Source organism: Lissotriton helveticus, chromosome 2_1, assembly GCF_964261635.1.
Source record: "Lissotriton helveticus chromosome 2_1, aLisHel1.1, whole genome shotgun sequence".
NCBI classification, from domain to species: domain Eukaryota; kingdom Metazoa; phylum Chordata; class Amphibia; order Caudata; family Salamandridae; genus Lissotriton; species Lissotriton helveticus.
The window spans coordinates 768,095,702-768,120,027 of NC_136059.1; the positions used below are offsets into that span (position 1 = coordinate 768,095,702).

General features: G+C 46.9%; 2 protein-coding genes across 24 annotated transcripts in view; one reads left to right on the forward strand and one right to left on the reverse strand.

The window, feature by feature from the left end:
• FER (FER tyrosine kinase) overlaps positions 1-24,326 on the forward strand; it is a 1,039,778-nt gene that overhangs the window by 295,711 nt on the left and 719,741 nt on the right. The window contains exon 5 of one of the 2 annotated variants that reach the window (XM_078675464.1): positions 8,232-8,415. In XM_078675464.1, coding sequence (XP_078531590.1) covers positions 8,232-8,415 — 184 coding nt within the window. Of the gene's footprint in view, positions 1-7,454; positions 7,668-8,231; positions 8,416-24,326 lie in introns of those variants that run through there. The other variant, XM_078675465.1, reaches the window with a different exon arrangement.
• LOC144818244 (uncharacterized) overlaps positions 1-24,326 on the reverse strand; it is a 273,766-nt gene that overhangs the window by 9,474 nt on the left and 239,966 nt on the right. For 3 of the 22 annotated variants that reach the window (XM_078675479.1, XM_078675475.1, XM_078675489.1), the window contains one exon: positions 16,210-16,458. The exons of the other annotated variants lie outside the window; for them this stretch is intronic. The gene's annotated coding sequence lies outside the window, so the exon portion shown is untranslated. The remainder of the gene's footprint in view (positions 1-16,209; positions 16,459-24,326) is intronic. 22 annotated transcript variants of the gene reach the window in all.

Below are 24,326 nucleotides of genomic sequence, written 5' to 3' on the forward strand. Positions count from 1 at the left end.
CAACTTCATATGTGGGGATAAAGGTTATACATGGCTCCCACAGGGCTGGTCCGGCACTTGTTACATTGCTTTTCTCCTTCCCCCCACCTACACTGCCCCTGTGGACTATCATGAAATTGAGCCTCTGACTGTCTATAACAGACGGCGAAGGGGGGTCATAGATACAGAAGATACAGCAGGGCAGGAGGCGGGAGACTTCTTTGCCGGAGTCATTCCATTTTGGGGTCCAATGGTAAACAGCAGGAACATCCGCCACCTCACACGAGTGGTGCAAAACACGATAGATGCAACGGCAGGTGCCCTCTCTAATCTCACAGCCGAGGTGGTCGCGGACAGACTCATGACCCTACAAAATCGCATTGTTTTAGACATCATTCTGGCTGACCGTGGTGGTGTATGCAGATTGATCTCCACGAGTTGTTGTGTGTTTATTCCAAATAACGCACCTACGGTATACCAGGCCATTGCCAAGCTACACAAGATGTCAAGTCCGCTAGACATGGATAAAGGAGAATGGTCCTTAAGCAGCTGGTTGTGGGGACTAGTATCAACATGGGGATGGAAAGTGTTGACTGTAGTAGGATCAATACTGTTTATCATCTTCAGTTGTTGCCTCTGCATCCAATGCGGCCCGGCCATCTGCGGTCTGTGCGCCACTGCCTGCATTCCCCGTCCACATGTGCAGAGCAGAAAAAATGAAAAGATCATGTTGCAAGAACACATTAACGGCCTGATGAAAATAGAGGGGTATTAGAGGGGTGCGCTTGGGGACAAGGAGGGAATGAAGAAAATTACATATTTATATGTATTTGTGCCCCCAAGCGCTACCCTCTCACCATCTGCCATGTTGAATAAAAACCCCTGCATTACTTCACATTCAGAGGCCTTATTTCTCTGTCACCAGGCCCCTCCATGCCAGACCCTGAAAGAGGCACACGTTACATTTCTCTGCAGCACTTTAGATCTTTTTTTGAGCAGTCACGGAGAATAGGCCCAGCCCGGGGTGTCTTAACAGTGTCAAACAAGGGTCGACCTGATAAAGCTGCATTCCGGCCCCGAGCAGGAGGCGAGCAGAAGCCCCTCTGCAGAGATAAGGCCCAGTTTTGCTGTTGGCTCTCAGAGATAAGTGGGGCCCATGTCAAGGGAAACCTCCAAGACAGTTACACAAGGGGCGGACAGGAAGGGCCAAACCAACTGCTAGTATGAAGCAGCAACACTTCTACAGATGAGAGCAATCTGCATGCTGCCCCGAGCTAGAGATAAGACCAGACATGCTAGTCACTCTGACACCCAGGGCCCTCCCTGGCCAACAGAAAGGAAACAGCCCTCATGGAGAAGTCTGATAAAGTTACGCAAACAGGCAGGGCGAGTTTTAGCTGACCTTGCTGCCCCCTCTATGCACCCACCCACCTATGACTCATTACAGTGAACGCCTACATGCTCATATCTTTTTCTTTCCTTCTGCTTGGAGGGCTCCTCCCTATGTATGCAAAGAATGTATAAATATTGTGCTCTGTGAATAAAGCTCAGAACTCTCCTGAACCTGCTTGGTGAAAGGAGCTCTCCCTTAACTCGAGTTAATGCAATAAAGCCCATTGACTCTAATACCACGGACTCTGCTCCTCATTTATGCTTGACCCTTTTGATATTTATTTATTTATAGAAATTATGATAGTGTAAATAATTTATTTACGACAACGACAAGAGACATTTTACTTCTAATATTTTACCTTCTTTAAATCTAGAGTTGTCCTTTTATGAAGGTCCTTTATTCTTTTGTGGGTATTCTACTTCGATAGCTGGAACATCATAGGAAACTCTTCCAACAATCTAGATAAACCAAGGATAAGACCTGCGCCCATCTCTGTGATTTTGCCTGGATGGCAAGCTGTCACACCCATAGATGGGTGATTACCCAGAGACCCTTCTGTGGGTGAGCGGGATATTGTGTAGTTTCAAAGCGTCCGAAGGTGAGGACTTGGTTGGTCAGTCTAAGCTGGGGGATATATGGGAGTCCCAAGGGGCAGAAATCATTTGACGAATTGTGTGAGACGAACGGCCACTGCATTATGTTGCTTTATCCACCTTCGACATGCACCCAGGAATACAAAACATTACTATGTAGTTATGTGAGGGTTCTCTCATTGAAAACAGATTTCTTTCCAAACCCATACATAAAGGAGATAATTCTCTAATTTAAGACATTGATAAATTATTCCGGTGTCACTTAAAACTGCTTCGGTCTGAAAATGGGAAGGTCTGCTTGAAGGCGCTGTCTGGTAAGGAGGCGCAAATTCTATGGCGGGCCCGGAGGCTTCGGATTATGCCTTACTTTCTTCACTTTATTTTAACAGCAGCATGAACACTTGGGAAACAGGAGAAAAATAAACACAAGTCCTTTCTCAGTCTCTGTGCCACAGCAGCTCCCATCATGCTCCTCTGCTGCTTCCTCTTCCTCTTCCTCTTTCTTCGCTGCTCTGCAGCAAGTTAAGTGGCTTTTTCGGTTTTCTCCTGGGTTTTGGGGGCTCTGGGGATAGCGCTTTGTCCTTGAGGCTTGTGCTTAATTCGTTTTTTTATTTCACAGAGTCCCTTACACATCGCGGGACGCTTTGCGCGCTCCTCACGCGATTTGCTGGCCCAGTTGAAAGCGCGGTGAGGTCCTCCCGCCGCTAGGGGGCGCAATTGCAACTCTGTGGTCGGCGCAAAGGAAAGTCGCTTTTATAGCCACTGATTGTGCCGTTTTTGCCCCTGCCACCCGGATTTGACACCCCTGGGGGGTCGTAAACACCATTGTGACTTGGCATTGACGCCCTGTGTGGGTTGTATTGTTCGTTTTGACACCCTGAGGGGTCGCAAATAGCACCAGTTGATTGTGTGTGGTGCAGTGGGACGCTTTTCCGGGTGGTGCCCTAAAAATACAGGGTGGCAGCGTCCCCTGGGGTTGCCCCCCCTTTAAATTGTGCTCCTGTTGGTGCCCCACATATTTGGGTTTCCCCCCAGCCAAAAGTTGGTGCCGGTGACGGCAAGAGGTTAAGGTCTGCGCCATTTTTGGGTTCCCTGCGGAGCCTGACTTACCTCATCATGCAGGAGGGCCAGGGCCAGTACTACGAGGAAGATCCTCTCAATTACGTCCCATGGGACGATGATTTGTATCAGGCAGTGGATGATAGCATCTACAGGGCGGTGGATCAGGCGATAGTTCCCCTTGAACAGCGAATCACGGCGCGTATGGATGAGGCGTACGCAAAGCTTGCGGCCCTGATTCCTGCGCCGGCCCCGACCCCGGCCCCGGCCCCATCGCCTCCCCCCCTCCTAATAAGAAGCAGTGTTCAGAGGGGATGAATTCCACAGTTTTTGACAGGGTTAAGCGCGCCCTTGCGGCGCAAGAGGAGGCCCAGCAGGCTCCTGTTTCCCTGGGTGATCTCCCCCCCCCCACCTCCCACCCCGGGCACGATGTCCCCAGATCCTAATGATGATGGAGATTCGCCAGATACGGACGAGGAGGCTTGTTCCTCTAGGTCGTGGCTCCCGTCGCAGGCGTCTTCGTCTGCAGGTCCTTCTGACATGCTGGACCCGGACGATATTGTCCATCCCCGGTCTTCGGACTGGGTCCCCGGGGAGAAGGTGGCACTGTATGTAGCGAACCGTTTGCGCAAACCAGTTGACAAAGATGCCCGTAGTCGCCTTCGGGCGGAGTGTCCTCGCCCCACCTTAGAGGGGAAGATGGCGATGACCCCGGATATAGACCCCAAGATGGCGACCTTTCTCGCCAAGTTCGTGAAGTACCCTAGGAAGGGTATCGACAGGTCCTGGCGAACTTGCCAGGACAAGTTGCTGGATGCTGTCGGTCCCATGACCAAAATTTTGGATATGGCAGAGGAAGCCAAAGTTTCGGGGTACCTTATTAGTCCAGAAGTCCTTTCAAATTGGGCGCAGAGGGCCATTGTGTTTCTTGGCAACGCCAACTGCGCGCTCTCTACTGAGAGACGGAGGTCACTTCTAATTAAGATTGACCCTAAGTTGGGTGACCTCGCCTCTTCGGAGGCTGGCGCTGTGGCTCAGGGTGGTCTCTTTGGGGACCCGTTCATCAAGGAGCTTGGGAAATTCGTAGCCACATTTACCTCCCTAGACAGAGCGCAGTCCAATATCAAGAAGGTCTTTGCCCCTCGTGTTTTTGACCGAGCCGGACGTGGCAGGGGCCGCACGTTCGGCCGTGGCAACAGCTCCGACAGGGGGCAAGGCTCCGGCCGCGGTCAGTTTCAGTCCAACGACCGCTTCAACAACTTCTACCCTATGAGGGGACAGAGATTCCGCGGCCGAGGCCAGAGAGGCCAGCAACACGGAGTTGGAAGAGGTGAGTGTGCTGCCCTCAGCGAGTTTGCGGGTAGGGGGGCGCTTGGCGCAGTTTTTCCCAGCCTGGGTTGCCCTTACAAGCGACGCTTGGGTGCTGCAGACGGTCCAGGGCTTTCAGATGGAGTTCCATGGTCGTCCACGTCAGCTTCAGCGTCCCCGTCCCATAGTTTTCTCTCAGCAGGATACAGGTTTGGTGAGCGAAGAGGTTGCCGCCCTCCTTCACAAAGGGGCGATCTGTTGCGCGAGCGAGCACCCCGGGGGTTTCCTCAGCAACCTCTTTCTGGTCGACAAGGTCGACGGAGGCCGACGTCCGGTCATCAATTTGAAGGACTTCAACGAGTGGCTGGTGTACCGCCACTTCAAAATGGAGGGAATTCACCTCTTGAGGGATGTTTTGCGGCCGTCCAATTGGATGGTCAGGCTCGACTTGAAAGACGCCTATTTGGCGGTTCCGATCTTTCCTCCCCACCGTTGCTTCCTACAGTTCAAGTGGGACGGTCAGGTCTACGAATTCACCACGCTGCCCTTCGGGCTCTCCTCGGCGCCGTGGTGCTTCACAAAAGTGCGTCGCCCTGCGGTAGAGGCCTTGAGGGCGCGGGGCGTCCGGATGATCGTGTACCTGGACGACATGCTGTTCATGGACCAATGCCCGAGGCGGTTAGCGTCCCAGCTACAGATGGCGAACGACCTCCTCCAGGGTCTGGGTTTTGTTATCAACGAGAAGAAGTCTCTTCTGGTTCCGGTCCAGATGGCCACCTTTTTGGGGTTCGACATAGATTCGGTGTCTGCCACTTTGAGCCTTCCTGCAAGGAAAATGTCAAAGATCAGGCACGAGCTGCGCCAGACCTTGGCGAGACCGCTCATTTCTCTGCGCCACTTGGCGCGTTTGGTGGGCCTCCTGTCATCCTCGATTCAGGTCATTTTCCCGGGCCCTCTCCATTATCGGGCGATGCAGCGTCTGAAGGCGTTTCACCTGCGGAGGAGCCTGACGTACTCTCAACTTATCCCACTGTCGGAGGAAGTGAGAAGCGAGATGCAGTGGTGGCTGTCGCACATGGAGGCCTGGAACGGCCGTGCGATTTTCGGGTCAGCTCCGCATATAGTCATCGAGTCCGACGCCAGCCGATCAGGCTGGGGTGCCAGATGCGGCGATTTTTCCACTGGGGGCGCTTGGTCGTCCCAAGAGCAGTCCTTGCATATCAACTGTTTGGAGTTGCTCGCGGGGTCTTTTGCGGTCCAGTGATGGACGAAGGACAGAGTGCAATCTTGTGTCCTGCTCCGCATGGACAACATTTCTGCGGTCCGCTATATCCATCATCTGGGAGGGACAAGATCCAAGATGCTGTCGGACCTCTCACGGGACTTCTGCCACTTTTGCCTGGACCATCAGGTGTCGGTCACGGCGGAGTATTTGCCGGGTCGGCAGAACGAGGTAGCAGATTGGCATTCCCGGCACCTGCTGGATGCCAGTGTGTGGAAGCTGGACCCTCGGGTCTTCGCGCTGTTAGCGGACAAGTGGGGTCCCTTCACGGTGGACCTGTTTGCGTCTCGGCTGGATCATCAGCTTCCAAGGTACTTCAGTTGGCGCCCGGATCCATTGGCGGAGGCAACGGACGCTTTTCTCCAGGATTGGTCGGGCGAGAAGGGTTATGCGTTTCCCCCATTTTCGATGATAACGCGGGTGTCGGCGCTTCTGCGTCGTCAGTTGGCGGAAGTGGTGTTGATCACACCATGGTGGAGGTCTCAAGTTTGGTTTCCGGTTCTTCTGGAACTTTCTTGGGATTTTCCAATCCTACTCCCCCTCTCTCCTCACATTCTGCTCAGTCCGGAAGGGATTCCCCACCGGCTGATTCAGGAGGGGTCGTTGCAGCTGATGGCGTGGAGGATCTCCGGCGTCGCTGGACGGTCCCTGGCCTTTCGGGAAAAGCAGAAGACTTACTCTCCAGGGCCTGGGCGGATAGCACGTCCAAGAGATACCGATCAGCTTGGCTTAGATGGCGTCGCTGGTGTGTGCGACGGAGTTTTGATCCCGTGGGGGCTGATGTAGTACAGGTCCTTAACTTCCTTGCCGGTCTAGCGGAAGAGGACCTGGCTTATCGGTCCATCAATACCTTTCGTTCTGCGATCTCAGCCAGACATGACTTGGTGCAAGGTTCCCCGGTTGGGGAGCACCCTTTAGTGTGCAGGTTGTTGAGAGGGATCCGCCTCTCACTGCCACCCGAACTGCGCTACTCCATCCTGTGGGACGTTAACAGGGTCCTAAATTTGTTCCTTTCTTGGCAACCGAATAGGTTTCTTTCACGCAAAGAGCTTTCAGCTAAGTTGGCGATGTTGTTGTGCCTGGTATCTTGCAGGCGGGTCTCGGATGTGCGAGCTCTTGATATTACAGCCAGAGTGTTTTCACCGGACGGGGTGTCTTTTACTGTGCCCAGGCGAACCAAGACCCTCACACGGGTCATCTCATACCCAGCTTTTCCTGACTCCCCTAAACTGTGTGTGGTGCAGTGCCTCCGTGCTTATGAAGACATGACAGATGATTCTCGCCCTCCGGGCGAAAGACAACTTCTCATTGCCCTATGCAAACCGTACAAGGCTGTTTCTTCCCCGACGATCGCCAGATGGGTGCGTTGGGTGATGCAGGAGGCGGGGTTAGATACTAAGCAATTCGGAGCTCACTCCGCAAGAGGGGCGATGGCCTCCAAAGCTTTTGCCCTCGGGGCCCGGCTGGAGGATCTGATGAGAGCGGCCGATTGGTCGTCAGACTCCACGTTTAAAAAGTTCTACTTTAAGCCAGTCTTGGATGTGGCACGGTTGGTCGTCAACAAGCTTTGAACTGGCATAATCCGAAGCCTCCGGTCCTGCCATAGAATGAGAATTTGCCTAGCTTTAGTGCTGGTTAGTTCCAATTCTATTAAGGACTCGGAGGCAAGGATTATCCCTCCCAATGACTTCCGAGAAGTGGACCCTCCCCGTATGGAATGTAAGTAAGCTGTTCATGGTATTGTTATACTTTTCTGACTATGGATGCTCTGCAAGTGATGTCTATGTACCTTTGATGACATGAGGAGAAGGTCAGAGTCTGATGATGCGATCTCTTTCAGGGAATGACGGTCCCAAACAGGATGCGTGAAAATGCCAGAACATGGGCTTCGCGCGAAGGAAGAGGAAGCAGCAGAGGAGCATGATGGGAGCTGCTGTGGCACAGAGACTGAGAAAGGACTTGTGTTTATTTTTCTCCTGTTTCCCAAGTGTTCATGGGAAAAGTAGTTTTTTGATGTTTTTCCTTGCTGCTGTTAAAATAAAGTGAAGAAAGTAAGGCATAATCCTCGCCTCCGAGTCCTTAATAGAATTGGAATTTACCAGCACTAAAGCTAGGCAAATTCTCATTCTTTCACACTTCAAGTATGGTGTGTGCCTAGGGCCTGCTGCATAGCACGTGAAAGGTGATCAGAGGTTGCTGGAAAAACTTTAATAAAAATGTAGGGGCTTTGGATGCATCACTTTGGTCCGGATTAATATTTACTGTGAATCTGACAACAAACATGATAGGGGGAATTGGCTAAACTGGATACAACTATTGCATGGAAAGTGTTGCAACGAATGCCACCATATGAGATAATCTGAGTTTTAGAGACATGAGATTTTCTGTGCTGATTGGGAGTAAAGGTTAAGTTCACCGTCACATAGGAAAGTTGGAAAATTATTTGTAAAGTAAAACCCAAAAAACAAAAAAATAATAATAAATTGCGAAGTGTATTTCTTAGCTCCTTATCCAGTGTGTGTGTCTATTTATTTTAGCATTATTCGGACGTAATTCAGTATGTGGCTTTGAAGAGTCCCTGTGCTTTATGAATTTTTATTTTTATTGTTTATTGTAGGAAAGGAGACTGAAAAGGCTAAGGACCGATATGATAAAGCAACCACGAAACTCCACATGCTTCATAATCAGTACGTGTTGGCATTAAAGGGAGCTCAGCTACACCAGCATCAGTATTATGACACTACCCTCCCTCTTTTACTTGACTCTCTACAGAGGATGCAGGAGGAAATGATAAAAGCACTGTAAGACATGCTTGTTTCCAATTTTGACTAATTCTTTTTCATATGACGTTTTGATATTCTGTTCCCCTGTCTTTAAATTAATTTAGATGCAAATAGTTGTTCTTGTGGTAAAGGTAAAATGTACTTTTAGGAAAGCATTCAGTGCAATTTTTGTAAAGACAGAGAAACCGTTAATGGTTGGACATTTGCACATTAATCCTTCAGTGCAAACCTGAGTTTATTATCCACTGTTGTAAGTTCAACAAGCACTGGCGTTGCCAATAGGTCTCGCAGTAGGAAAGTTGGAGCTATTGGTTTTGTAAATGAAATTTTATATTTATGTTTTGTGATTTACAATGCCAATACTTTTAACTTCAGCAAATGTGACACTTATAGTATTTGTAATGCCACATGTTTTGTATTTACGTGACTTAGATGTATATATCTTACTAATATAAATGTCTTTTTTTTGTTAATTAATTAATATTGAAATAAAAGATATTTATAATGTATAATGGCAATATTGTAAACTTTCCTAAATACCTTGGTGAGAGGGGAGGAGAGAGTCAGGCCTGGAGAGAGTGAGGAGAGGGGTGAGTGAGGAGAGAGAGAGGGATTGGAGAGGGAGTCCTTAGAAGGATGAAAGGCTGAGTGGACCCACCAATATTTGAACCTGTGACCATGAGTTGAACACAGGCCGCTACAGTGGTTGCATTCGTCCACTGAACCACAAGACTCAGCATAGCAGGGTCGAAAACCAGGTTATGGAGTAGCAGGGCAAAGCATGTGAAAAGGGACAGAACCGGTGAGAAACGTGAGACAGGGGATGGCATGTGAGAAAGTACAAGGAGATCAGCGAGAAAGACGGGAGCTGAGATAAAGGAGGAGAAGAGGGTTAAAGAATACCGCAAGAGATGACCGATACTCCAGCACAAGACCAAATGTTATGTAGGCAACGGGGGCCTGGGGAGAGCGCAACGGGGGTGGGCAGGAGAAGCAGATGCGAGTCACGGCCTGCGGCCGTGATGGAGAGGGAGGGGGTGGTGATTAGGGGGGAGGAGAAGGGAGGCCGGCCGAGCGCACGCTGGGGAAGCCTGTGGGTGGGATGGTTTGATGAACATCGATAAAATTCCTGCAAGCAGCCACGAAGAAGCAGCACAAGTTTTAAGAGGCACCCATGATTTAATAATAACTGTGTGTGTGTGTGTGTGTGTGTGTGTGTGTGTGTGTGTGTGTGTAGGGAGGGGAGAGGGGGGTGGGAGGGGGGTTAGTGGCAGATGCAAAGATCAGTGCTGTGTTAGGAGTGAAGTGCAGGACCTGGGGCCTGTGGATTAATCCCTCCACTGCAGTAATCTGTGCTCGCCCTCGTGATCGCAGGTTCAAGTCATGGTGGTGCCACTCAGCCTTTCATCGTTCAGAGGTTGATGAAATGAGTGCCATTGACAACAATAAACATCTGTAATTCAGCTCCAATGTATATGTGCTTTATAAATGCACGTTGTGCACAATAGCAGCACGTTGTGTGTACTGAGTGCCGATGTGAGTGTGGTGCGTCAGCGCAGCTTTGCCTAATGTTCCTCAGGATTAAAGTACATCGGAGACATTTATGTGAGCGTTGGTCCTGGGTGTCTGCTGCGCCTTCTGACTCTTGCATGGCAGCGTGGGTGGGGTACAGCATCGGTCCCATGTTTCTTCTGTGTGTCTCAGGAAGGAGGTTCCTCGTCATGCTGAGCAAAATCCGGGCCTTCAAGAGGTATATATTTACTAAGGATTGCGTGGGTGCTGGCGGGTGCTTTAGTAAATATACCCCTAAGTGCAAACTGCGAGGCACCGGCTGTAGTGTCTAGCTGGAGAGACGAAAACATGAACACAGCGTGGTGTTGAGTACAACAGAGTGAGCAGTTGATCTGTTACTAGCAAATAGGACTGAGAGGGAAGAAAGGGGGAAAGACAGAAATAAAGCTTGATAGGAAGAAGTGAAGTGTGAACGGCTGAGAAGAGGAAAAGAAGGCAGAAGGCTAATGGGGGGAAAGGAGAGAGAAGGACCGAGGAAGAAAACTGACGGAGACAGAGGGAAGGAAAAAAGGGCCAAGGGAAGGATAACTAGACGAGAATGACCGGAATATGGAAAATGATGCGGAAGGGGGGAGGAAAAAAGAGGGACACCGATTAAAGGCGTGAAAGGGATTGAGAAAGACTAAATGAATAAAATGATGGGTGAGAGGAGGAGAAGCGGCAGAAGAGCTAAGGGTAGGTGAAGGAGAGGTTTGGGAGGTACAATCAGGGAAGAATAGGGGAGAGTAAGGGTGACGAGACGCACGGGGAGCAGCAGCCTTTGATGTGCCGGCCGACCGTGGGCAGTGAATAATTAGGGGAGGAGAAATGCCAGCCTGAGGCAGAGCGCACGCTGGGGGAAGCTTCAGATGCATTTTAAGCCCCATTCGTAAAACATTGCACTAATGCACATGTGTGTAAGGCGCGTGTGAGGTAGCAGAGATACACAAAGTGAAAAAACTTCTAAATGCTGTATGGGTAAGTCATGCAAAATTAGTAGAACTTTACTGGTAGGTGACATCAGGTGAGTTCGTGCCATGGGTATGATTGCATGTACATATTATACAAGTGCCCAGTAAAAGTTCAAAAGGCAATGTCATAAGTGTGAAACTGAGCTCACACACAGTTATAACTTCGTGGCTTTTATGCATTTCTCACACTTATTAGTGCATACAAGACTTTGAAATATCCACTGTAAGAAGACATCGACTTCCATATTATTGACAAATTAAACAGAAGAGGAGCAGGAATATCAGCACTCTCCTGTGACGTATGCCTTGTCGGGAAGAGGGGCCATCCATGTCATTAAAAGAAATATAGGAAAGGGGGCGGGGGTAATAATATTGACACAAGTTTAAAAAGTGAATCATGAGGAATACATGCAAAATCTCGATGGCGGGCACAGTGTAAGAAAAGGGTTTAAAGTGCATTAGTGATTACATAGAGTATGCAAGTAAGAAAGGTGATCAAATTACCGAATGAAAACAAGAAAAGAATGACCCTAACTAAAACAAGTTGTGAATGAAAGAAGGGACAGAGAGGAGGAAAGGTGGGAGGGAACACGGCCTGGGGGAAGCTGGCTGGGGAGGGGGGGAGGAGAAATCCAAGTAAGGCTGTGTGCGGGGAGAGAGAGGGGAGGTGCTGGAGCTGGGGAACAGATGGCCGTGAAAGTTTATGGCCCAAAAGCGCGTGCCTGTGGCCACGTGAACTCGAAGAAAACTGCATTAAAACACCCTTGGTTTGACGAGTATTTTGACCACTAGAATTCTCTCCATTTTCCATTCCTGCGGAATGGAAAAGGCGAGACCTAAAAATTTACCTAAGTATTTTTCAACGTTGTTTCAAATGTTGAATGCTTTTTAAAACAATAACATGCTTTTGGGATGTATGAATCTTTCATTTGAAACTCCTGTAGCCGGGACAATCACTACATGTAAGCTGTATTTTGTTATATGGTAACATATTTGCAATTGACTTTATAGTAAACCATATGTACACACCAAACAAATAGAAGAGGGTCTGTACATCTAAGTTAGGTATCTATCTTTTCCATGCAAATGATCTCTCTTCGGGGTTTAATTGTATGAATCACTTTTACTAAAGGTGTATAAAGAAGGCCATTAATGTGTGTTTGATGGTGCAATTCACACATGATGTGCTTGTGGTGCAGCTTGGGTCTTTCGTTACTGACAGGCTGCTTCCTGTAAATGTTACTTTCCCTTCATCATGATTGGCTTTTGCACAATGAGCAAACATAATTTTCTCAGACAGTATGAAAGTACATATTCCAGCATTGAACATGGCAATTTCAACAGTGGTCTGTCCAACATTTTAGGTCTCTCCTACCAGACAGCACAATATGTCTGTTGCCAAAAAGACCTATTAGAGTTCACCCACTGGTTGGCTTTATAGTCACTCTCACTTGCTTGCTTTTTATTTGTGAGTGTAATATTGGTTGTGACTTCCTAAGCTTGTACCTCTTCCTCCCCGGGGCATGGTCACCTTACTTGTGTTTCTCCACTACCCACATTTGAAGTACTACTTTTGCCTTTTTATTTAATCACTCAATGAGAGTGCATGTGTGTTCCAACTGTCTCCCTCTTATATTGCCTCACGTTATTCTGTGCTCTGTATTGCTCTCGCTTGCATGTGTGATATGCAAGATTATGGAGACAGCACCCCTCTCCTTCTGACCCGCCTCAGACTTGCTAGATCGTCCTACAAAAAACACATCTTTAGACAAAAAACTTCCTACTTCAGGTCTCAACTAGATCGAGCTCAGAATAGTCCAAGAGAACTATTCAACATTGTGCGCAATCAAACTGCTTCCGCTCCCCCTGTCCCACTGGCCTCGACGACTAGATGTGAAGAAATAGCTCTCTTTTTTTTCAGAAAAAATTAAACTAATTGAGCAATCATTCCTCTCTACTGTGATCCCTCCCACCAATTCGAACATCTCTCTTAATATCCCACCTTCCACCATAACTCCCCCTACACCCACTACTGCCCATCAAAACTCTGATCTCCCTCACCCCCCCTTGTCCTCCAATTTACTTGCCTCCAATCATCCCAACTCTCTTACTAAAAAATAATGCCACGTGGCTTAACTTCCAGCCAGTCACTGAAAGAAACGTCTTTAACATCATTTCCAAACTCAAGCCTTCCTCCCACACCAAAGACCCTCTCCCCTCCAAACTTGTCCAAAACCTCAAACACATCATCACCCCTTCCTGGACCTCTATTATCAACAGCTCCCTTGTCACAGGCTGTGTCCCCACTTCATTGCAACTAGGCCAAATCACCCCCATTATCAAAAACGCTTTGGCAGACCCAAACGACCTCAATAACCTTCGTCCCATCTCCAACCTTCCCCTTCTCTCTAAAGCCCTGGAAAAATGTGTCCTTCTCCAACTAGATAGACACATTGAACACTTTAACTTACTAGACCCCTTCCAATCTGGCTTTAGGAAAGGATGCAGTACTGAAACCGCCATGCTAAACATTGTTGACGACATCCACCACTCACTTGACAATGGTGAATCTAGCCTGCTGATCCTCCTTGATCTCTCTGCAGCGTTTGATATGGTTAACCTCTCTGCTCTACTAAATGTTCTTAAAGATCGATTCGGCCTGAATGGTACAACACACAAATGGTTTGTCTCATACCTACAACACCGTTCTCAACAAATCAAAATCCAAAATTGCCTATCTAACCCTACCTCCATCTCCTTAGGAGTTCCGCAAGGATCCATCCTCTCTCCCACTCTCTTTAACCTTTTCATGGAACCCCTCACACTCATTCTTAAACAAGCCGAGATCAACTACCACCTCTATGCTGACGACACCCAACTCTATTATAAGATTAAAACTCATGCTGACATCCTTCACCTCAACAACATTCTCACCAAGATTCACTCCTGGTTCCACAGTAACCACCTCAAACTCAACCCTAAAAAATTAGAAATGATTATTTTTTCCCCTAAAAATAACCAGCTCTCCATTCAGAATTGGATCTCTGACCTTAAAGCCCTCAACTGCTCCTTATCTTTGTCCTCCTCAGTCAAATCACTAGGGATCTCCCTTGACAACCTCCTAACCCTTAAGGTACACATCAATAATTCTGCCAAAGGAGTCCTCTTCACTCTCCGCCACCTTAAGAAAATCAAGCCCTTCATCTCGATCGATGATTTCAAACTAGCAGTCCAATCCCTTGTTCTTTCTCGCATCGACTATGGCAATGCCATTCTCACCGGATTTCCCAAGATCCACCTAGCACCTCTTAAATCTGTGCTTAACCTTGCAGCTAGGCTTACCTCAGACTGCAAGCGAGTCGACCACATATCCCCTGCCCTTAAAACCCTTAAATGGCTCCCCATTAAAGGTAGATCCACTTACAAAACAGCCTGCATTACACACAAAATTCTCCATCAGAATACTCCGACCTACCTCGCTAGCAAACTCACTAAAGCCGGTTGCTCCCGTTCCTTGAGAAGTACTAACACCCTCCTTCTTATCCCCCCCTTCTAATAAAGAAAACCACCCAGTCTCGATCCTTTTCCGGCAACGCTCCTTGCATTTGGAATGCCCTTCCAACTGACCTTCGCTGCAACCCTTCCTACTCTAGTTTCAAAAAAGAACTCAAACTACATCTCCTCAATAAATACTGGGGACCCTAATCCATATCTGTTCTCTTCCACTGGCTACATCTGTCCGACCGTAGATGCATTCGCCCTCCCTTACTTCCCCCTACCTGTTTACCACCTTCACTCCTCCTTGCTCCCCCCCTTCCCTTGTCCACTCTCAGCCTGCATCCCCTCCAACCCCCCCCCCCCACTTCTGCCCCTCCCGCTTCTCTTCCTTACCAACCTAACGGACCACTAACCTCCCTATCCTGACTCCGCAATTTTCCGGCTCCTTTTTCAATTTGTGCCTTTTTGATATTTTTGATTTATCACATCTTACACATTTTGTTGTGCTTATTTCCCATATTTATCATTTTGAAATCTGTCAGGCGGAGACCAATATGTTGTTTATATACATTGATGCTATGTATGTCCCCTGTCTTATTGACCTTTCTTGTCTCTAAAATGTAAAGTGCTCTGATACCCCCGGGTCCAGCCAGCGCTATATAAAACCTCTAAAATAAAATGCGTGCTTTTCCTCCATCCCCCTCAGTGTTGTATGCTTCTCCTGCTGGTAGCTTTCTCAACTGTGTGCTTTCCCCCAACAGCTCAACGCTCCTCTCTCTAGCTTGTATGCTTCTTCCCCAAAGCACCTCATTCCTCTCTTGCCTGTGTTGCTTCCCCTTGCCCTCTGTATTGCTTCCCTCACCCTCTGTGTTGCTTCCCTCACCTGCACCCTCCTGGTTGCTTCCGCTCCCCCTGTTGTTGCTTTTGCCCTCAATGTTACTTCACCCTGCTTGTTACTTTGCCCTCAGTATTGCTTCCTTCTCCAACTACTCCCTCCTTGCTGACTCACCTCACACAAGCCCCCATGTTGCTTCCCCCATAAGTGCCTCAAAATAGGAAAACAATGCTTCAGCAGTACTTTAACAAAAATGTATCACTCCAAGTCACATTGGTAAATAAAAGGTAAAATAGCACTTGCATCATTTTGTAGGCATGCTAGTTGCGCACATCTACAAAATGAGACCGGTGGAATCTCATACTGTCTTTTTTATGTTTACTCTTTAGCCATTCTGCAGAGAATCCGGAATGCTGTACAGCACCCCTAAAAAACATTTGCAAAGCCACTAGGTCTCAAAGGAGAAACCGATTGGATTTGCCAATGCTTGTTCTTGTCTGCTAGCATCAACAGATAATCGTTTGAAGTTTAGAAATAATCCTCCCTCCATTCTGTTTGATATTTAAAAGTATTGTTTGCACCTTTGCCCATTTCTGTACTACTGCTAGCCAATGCTTTCTTCCTGGGGCTTTGACTTTTCCATCTCATCACCATGTTTTTAGGTCGAGCGTCAGCGAAAGACCTATTGTGGCCCGTATTTGGGAATGTAGACACGAGAGGGGCACGAGCGCAGATTTGACCTCGTGGGCGCGCGCGGTGCCGTGCCCCTCTCGTGCCTCATATTCCCGTGCGCACACAGCCAGCCCCCACACACACACCACACAGGCACACGTACACACGCTGCCGCCCCCCCACCACACACACAGGTACAACACACGCAGGCACATACAAGCGCACCCCCCCCAGGGCATACATACGCACACAAACGCGCACACACACACTCCCAACCCCGCTCACCGGGCACACGCAGGGCTTCCATCACTGGGGGGGGGCGGGCACCGTCAATGTGCCCCGACGCCCCCCCTCACCGGCTCCTCTCGTCCTGTCCTTCCATGTCCAGACTCCGCAGCCCGCTCCGTTGTTTCTCCGCCCCTTCAGGACACTCCGTGCGTGTCACGCCTCCCCTTTCTCCCGGCCGGAAATCCTATTTGCGTGTCAGGCCTCGTTTTCACCACGCATTTCTTTTTTTTGTTGCTGGCTTGTTATCTGTAAGATGCTACAAAATCTTAGTGATGTGTGATTCAGTGAATTACGAATGTACCTATAGAGGACGATCCTGCGGTAAGGTCGTGAGCGTCACAGCAGAAGGATAGCAAGGCTAGTAAAAGCGTTGGCGTGATAGCGCCCCCGAGGCTGGGAATACGTTGACAGACAGAGATTGCTTGTCTTAGAGCACCACAGCCTGGGAGCTGAACCGAGGAAGTTCTGCCACCTTTGTTTGCTAGATGAAAAGCAGGCATGGGGAGAAGTGAGACGAGTGTAAAGAACGCCTCAAGAGGGATTTGTGAAAAATACAAGACAGCGTGTTAGTCGAGTCAAGGTAAAAGCAGGTTATCTTGGACAGTGCCTGTCAGAGATGCCAGCATTTCCCCAGTGGCACCGTGATCGGTGAGTAGCGTCTTTTTGTGTGGACGTCACGTGTGTGATCAGTGTCGCTAGCATGCAAGTTATTTCATTAGGCCGAGTTTGAGTTTATGGACACTCGCATGGCGAAAGGACTTACGATTTATTTTTGTTGTTTAGAAAAAAGGGCCTTTTTGAGCCAGTACCCTCTGTCGATTGTGCAAATATAGAAGAGAATCCTTAGCACACTTACTACTTTGCTGTCCTGCCTTGTTACATGCTTGTCGAACTTTACTCATGCCTATAATTCTACTGCATGGGTCTTAGTTAAAGAGGCTGTTCCCCTTCTATATTCTTTGGAAACAGGGATCAAAAAGGCTACATTTGGGACATTTATTTTGCTAGCCTGCAATCAGCTAAGGAACAGGACCAATCAACCGCCATATCAGCAAAGTCGTCTACCTTCCATTAAGAGCAGAGTCTCACAGAGTGGCCTGTTTCACAATAATCATTCTTAATTAAATCTGTTGTCATGGAGAATTATATGTCTCTCACAAGGGCACCATATGCCACCATAGTCATCCACTGCATCCCCATATGCCATCAGCACTTCATGCGCCGCACTTTGCCGGTACCGCAGCCTCTACTCTAACTTCGTGCCACCTCGTAGTCAAGTACCACGTTATCACCTCTTGGCTTGGGCCCACTCCACTCTAGTAGTTCCAGTTCAGCCCACATACCTTTCATACCCGGCACATACCGTGAGCACTGTGCTTCGCACTCTAATTCTATATCCTTGCAGTTTCCTAGAAATTGCACCTGGCACTTAAGTGTTCACACCCTTGTGCGGTCAAGCATCATGCTACCTTCTTTTGACTTGGGCCTGCTCTTTACCCACATCACCAGATCACCCAGCATATCTCCCATACCCTCCCGCCTCCTCACAGCACTAGACGAAGGTTGGCACCCCGGCTTGTTAGTAATTAGGTCTCAGAAGGATTACATGTTAAAAAGTTAGCAGACGTCCATTGCAAACCAAATGCAATTCAAATTCCTCACGTCCTGCCTTGCCGGCACAACCTGTCCGCAGCTATATCAAGAGGGGCTCTCCTGTCAGAGGTTAAGCTTAGGTCCAACGCTTGTGCCACATGGCGCATTTCAGCATGAGACTGTGACGGGCTGTGTATGTGTGTGTGTTGTTTATTCTGATATTCAAATCAACTTTCCTCAGATTTCTTCAGCCCTAAACTACTCTTTCTGTCATGCCGATGCTCACTGTCTCAGCCAACAAAGTTTGCTTTTTCATTGACAACGGTCTACAAAAATACCCCTCTTTCATAAAACGTGGTTTCATAGGCATACGATTTTGTTACGTTGGATCTGCTTACTTTCCTAAATGAACAATTCGAAAAGAGGCACATTTTCTAACTTTCACTTGAGCACCACTGCATATCAGAGTAACTGAGAGATAATTGATAGGTGCCTTTTGCTTCTAAAAAGGACTGTAATTAAGCGGAAAAAGGACTGTCCATTCTAACCAATGCATCCTTTCCTACAGAAAGACTGTCCTCCCAGCTGTGGCCTACCTGCCCATAAGCAGCCTTTATTTACTAGATATCCATCATATCAAATTAGTCCAGTAAAATAATAAAAGTGATTACGCTTAGAAAGGAGTAGAAAGAGTACTTTTTTTTTAAGTGTGCCCACACTCAGTAATGTATGTACAACTCCTACATACACACTTTCTTATACACTCTTTCTCTCTCACACACACACACTCTGCCTCACACACACTCTCTCTCACACACACTCTCTCACACACACACACTCTCTCACACACACACACTCTCTCACACACAGTACAGCCTTCTACCACCAACACTCTACCACCCTATCCACCACTCTATGCACCACCACTCTAGCGCACCCACTCTAGCGCACCCACTCTAGCGCACCCACTCTAGCGCACCCACTCTAGCGCACCCACTCTAGCGCACCCACTCTAGCGCACCCACTCTAGTGCACCCACTCTAGCGCACCCACTCTAGCGCACCCACTCTAGCGCACCCACTCTAGCGCACCCACTCTAGCGCACCCACTCTAGCGCACCCACTCTAGCGCACCCACTCTAGCGCACCCACTCTAGCGCCACCACTCATCGCCACCACTCTAGTGCCACCACTCGATCCGTCCACCGCTCGATCCACCCACCGCTCGATCCACCTACCACTCGATCCAACTCCACCCTCCAACTCCAAAACCACCCTCCAACTTCACCCTACAACTCCACCATCCAAACCCACCCTCCTAATCCAACCTCCAACTCCACCCTCAAAATCCACCCTCCAACTCCAGACTCCAACTCCAGACTCCAACTCAACCCTCCAAATCCACCATCCAAAACCACAATCCAAGTACCCTCCAAATACACCCTCCGACTACACCCTCTAACTCCACCCTCTAACTCAACACTCCAAATCCACCATCCAACTCCATCCTCCAACTACAAATCCACCCTCTAACTCCACCCTCTAACTCCACCCTCCAACTCCACCCTCCAACTCCACCCTCCAACTCCACCCTCCAACTCCACCCTCCAACTCCACCCTCCAACTCCACCCTCCAACTCCACCCTCCAACTCCACCCTCCAACTCCACCCTCCAACTCCACCCTCCAACTCCACCCTCCAACTCCACCCTCCAACTCCACCCTCCAACTCCACCCTCCAAATCCACCCTCCAAATCCACCCTCCAACTTCACCCTCAGTATGAATTATTAAAAAAAACATTGTTATTTGTAAAATCAATACTTCTATGTCACGTAAATACAAAACATGTTGCATTAATGTTATAGGTGTCACATTGTCAAAAAATAAAAGTATTACCATTGTAAATGACAAAGCTATTAATTTCACAATTTTCAAAAATAACACATAAATAACAAATTTGTCATGTACAGGACAAATAACTCAAACTTTCCTAATGCGAGACCTATTGCATTGTAAATGCTTGTTATTTGTCCAGCCATAAGGCCAAGAGTAGGTATTTACACTTACGTTTTTCCTTTTTGATCCAGGCCATTAAATCCATCTAGCGTCTGGTTTCAGTAAATTGATCTTCTTGTCGACTCAGTAATGTTGTCTTACAGCTGCCCAATATTTCCCAATGATGGAACAGTTTCAGACTATGTGGTTAAAAACTATCCCATCTTTCCCATACTTTAGACATGTTCTACATGTGTTTAGGCATACCTTCTCTGCCCTCTCAATTACATTTGAAGAAGTGGTTTATTAGTTGAGGTGGATTGTGGTCTACCACAATTAGTAACTACGCTATTTTGTCCAGTTAAAGATCTAAGTAATTTAAATCTGACCTCAACCCCTGGTAGCTATTTCACAGAGCACACAGGCTTAACTTAGAGAAAATATATGAAGAAGTACTACAATAGGTAAAAGTCAAAAACATGACACAATAAAAATCCCACTTCAATTTATAAAAATAGAGAATAACTTAATGAGCAAAATAAGGCAAAATCCATTAAGGGGAATCAGAGATATGAATTTTTAAAGATTTGAGTAAAAGTATCTCCAAAATGTGTAAAGCCACAAGCATACTTAATGGCTGCAATAGACTGGGTCCTAGGCGTGATTTCAGGCTGACTGCGATTTAGTGCAGGTCGAATACACTAACCAGGGTCCACCCGGTCCGATGTTTTACCTTGACACATATTCTTTTTTTTCTGGAAGTCAAAATCCATCATTGGGGCTGTATGCGAGGAAGGATTCACGATTTCGGATAGGTGTTGGGTGATGTTCCACTGTAACTATTCATTTTGGCAATAAAAGCACCAAGCTGGAAAATTTTGAATTTCTCACCAAGTGAAGTCCTCTTGCCAGTCGGATACTTTTGGTGCTTTCGCATACTCAAGATTTTTGCCTTTGGGGTTCATCTCTTTTTCATAGCTTGAAATTCTCCAGTGAGGCAAGGTTGTGAGCTGTTTTCAGCAACGCTTCACCAGGTTGAATACCTTCTCGCTGAGGTCCCACTGAAATTGATTTGCTGCTGTGGAGAAGCTCTGAGTGGGGGAAACATCTTTCCTCAGCCCAGTGAGGCCGTGCCTTATGGATATTGGCTTGGCAGGTTTGTCCCGGTCCAACAGAGCGCTTGAAGTAAATAAATGTAAATGCCAGCGTTTGTAAAGCGCACAGCTACCTCCGAAGGAGGTGTCACGTCTTTGGGGGCCGTCCTGAAGATTAAGCAAGCTATTGCCTAGAGTCACATGGTGCTGGGCTAACCTGCCGCTGGAGCGGGGGATCGAACCGCGAACCCTGTGGTCCGGAGTCAGGCACCCTGGCCGCTGCGCCACACCTCTTCCACAAGTTCAAAAATAATCTTAAATCGCTGGATTTCAGGAGTGGTAGAGAAGTCCAGTTACATCCAAGATATCCATGTGTCAAGTTTCACTCCTGCAGAGGCCACCAGCAGGGTCTAAGTCAGATCCAGTTAGTATTGGCCAGCTGAACACTTTAGGAAAAAGGCTTCTTGCTGTTTTTTGTGTGTTGGTAACCATACAGGAGCTCAGCCAACAACCCTTTGTAGTCCATTTATTTGTCCTGGGTAGAAGTGAGAGAAGTTCCAGCCCTTCAGGTCTTCTCAAAAGTCTCAAACATCAGGTGTTATATCCTAGATAGAGACACCCTTCTCCCCTTGTGCAGTGCTTACATGTCCATGCAGAGCTTGTGGACAGGGTAATAAGTAGCCCTTCTGCTGAGGTCACTCCAAACCAGTTCTGGTTGTAGCTTTCCCCTCACTGAGTTTGGTGCCTGCTTGACTCTGAGGATGAATAAAGTGACCTGTTAAGGTGTCACCTCACATCTGCTTGTGACAGGGGAGGACCCTTTGAAGTAAATTAAGTTACAGGGCACAGCCCAACTGGTCTATCTACCAGAGGATCACCAAACTAAGAGAGGGGTCCTCCTTTACCAAAGGGTCAGGGCACCAAATTGGCAACAAGTCAAAACAAACATTTCCCTTTGGACTGTTTTGAAGCGCACTATCAATAACTCATACCACATCCATACACAAGCAAACCAAAATCACCAGCGAGTGTCACAAAATCACCAAAGCTAATACAAAAATGTTTTGTTAAATAAATTCAATTTTTGTTTTTTAAACACCATAAAAGTACATTAAAAAGGCAAATCAATTATTGTGCCATGGATCATTTCCCAACTCTAGTAATTCACATACACAAAATAATACTAATCAAATTCAATGCGGGAGAATGTAATAGACATTACACTTTTGTCATTTAAAGCACTAATCCAACAGTAATTTCATGATCAAAACATCATTATGCACAGTTCTTTTATCAACAAAAACCAAATTCGTTTTAGTGCTTTTTTTATAGCAGTACGACGCATTTCGGTGGTATAAACTGATCCAACCACCTTCTTCAGGCAGAAATATTTGATATATCCTAGAACTTCATCAGAAATGGTGATGAAGTGGTAATAAAATCTTAAGGGATCTAACTCCTCCATAATAAAGTGCAGTTAAAAAAGAGGGTCTCTCTATGAGCCAGCAATTTAGTGGTGCCAGGGAAAGATACGACTTAACTAATCTGTGAATATGGAACAAGATAGTCTCCAGATTATCGTACCTCCTTGCTGCGCCCACTTCTCCTTACAGTTAAAACCAGTTGTCGGGACTAAACAGCCTCCTGACACGCTCCGGTCAAAGTTTGTTTTGCTGAGCAAAATAAGACCGAATCCAATCAGGGGAATCAGAGATATGAATTGTTAAAGATTTGAGTAAAGGTATCTCCAAAATGTGAAAAGCAACAAGGATACTTAATGGTTGCAATAGACCGGGTCCAAGGTGTGATTTCACGCTGACTGGGATTTATTGCAGGTCGAATACACTAACCAGGGTCCACCCGGTATTGTTTTACCTTGAGACTCATTCTTTTTTTCTGCAAGTCAAAATCAATCCTTGGGGCTGTATGCGAGGAAGGAGCCACGATTTCGGATAGGTGTTGTGTGAAGTTCCAGTGAAACTATTCGTTTTGGCAAGAAAAGCTCCAACTGAGAAAAACGAACTTTGACCGGAGCTCTTTTTAAACTATCACGGGACACATGCGAGAAACAGCACTTTATTCTGGAGGAGTTAGATTCCTTAAGAACTTATTACCACATCCTCACCATTTCTGCTGAAGTTCTGGGGGAGTTTCAAGTATTACTACCTGAAGAAGGTGATTGGATCAGTTTATACCAGTGGAACACGTCACGCTGCTACAAAAAAGCTCTAAATCGAATTGTTTTTTGTCGAAGAAAGAACTGTACACAATGATGTTTTGATCCTGAAATTACTGTTAGATTAGTTCTTTAAATGACAAAAGTTTAATGTCCATTACATTCTCCCGCATTGAATTTGATTAGTATTATTTTTTGTATGTGATTTACTAGAGTTGGGAATCGATCCATGGCAGAATAATTGATTTGCCTTTTTAGTGTACTTTTATGGTGTTTTAAAAGAAAATAGGATTTATTTAATAAAACATTTTTATATATTAGCTTTAGTGATTTTGTGACACTCCCTTGTGATATTGGTTTGCTTGTGTATGAGTTATAGATAATGCGCTTCAAACAGCCCAAAGGGAAATTATTGTTTTGACTTCCTACCAGAGGAGCCAAAACACAAACACATCTAGGCCATTGCCTCTGCTCTGGGAACAGTTTTGACACCTCATCAGGGCTATTCACCAGCTGGTTGAAAATTAGAAGTTAATGCAAAGTAGTCTTCAAGAGCTTCAGGTGGGAAAAAGGTAACTTCTAAAAGTACCTGTCCCATAATATTTATTAAACATCCATTTTTATTATTAAGTTGAGCTATTAAGAAATATTTAAAATAGTACAATCATTTTCCTAGCTGGTCTCTAACCTGAGACAGCAGATTGATTATTTAATATTGCTTCCTAGTGTTTCTGTGTAGTGAAAATATCTTTTTGGTGTTATACACGTTCTACTTTTAAATACCGTGCACCCTGCCTTGAGGGCTACACTGCCTACATGGGATACCTTATTAATATTTAAAAGGGGGGGGCTTCTTATGTCAAAAAGGCCAATTTGACCGCTTGGGTTGCAGTGTTAAAATTGGCAACAGTGGTAGGCCTGGAGTCATGTTTGTCTTATAGCACTAGTGGGTGGCACTCTTGTGCTGTAGCCCACAGGTGCCATTTATTGTTCCATGCCATAGATGTATTGTGGGCTACCATATCCTATGCCTTTATAGAAAAGTTAAATATGCCAAGTAGGAGCAAGCCAATTTGAACATGTTTTAAGAGCCAGAGCACATTCACTGGGGTCTGGTTAGCAGTCTCCAAGTGCACAGTCAAAAATCAGCTGCAAATAGACGCCCTTTCATAAAGTATATACTTTGTAAATAATTATACTGCAGCAATTTAATTCTTGCATTTTTAGAGACAGTAGGCAGTAGCTTACAGTCAAGC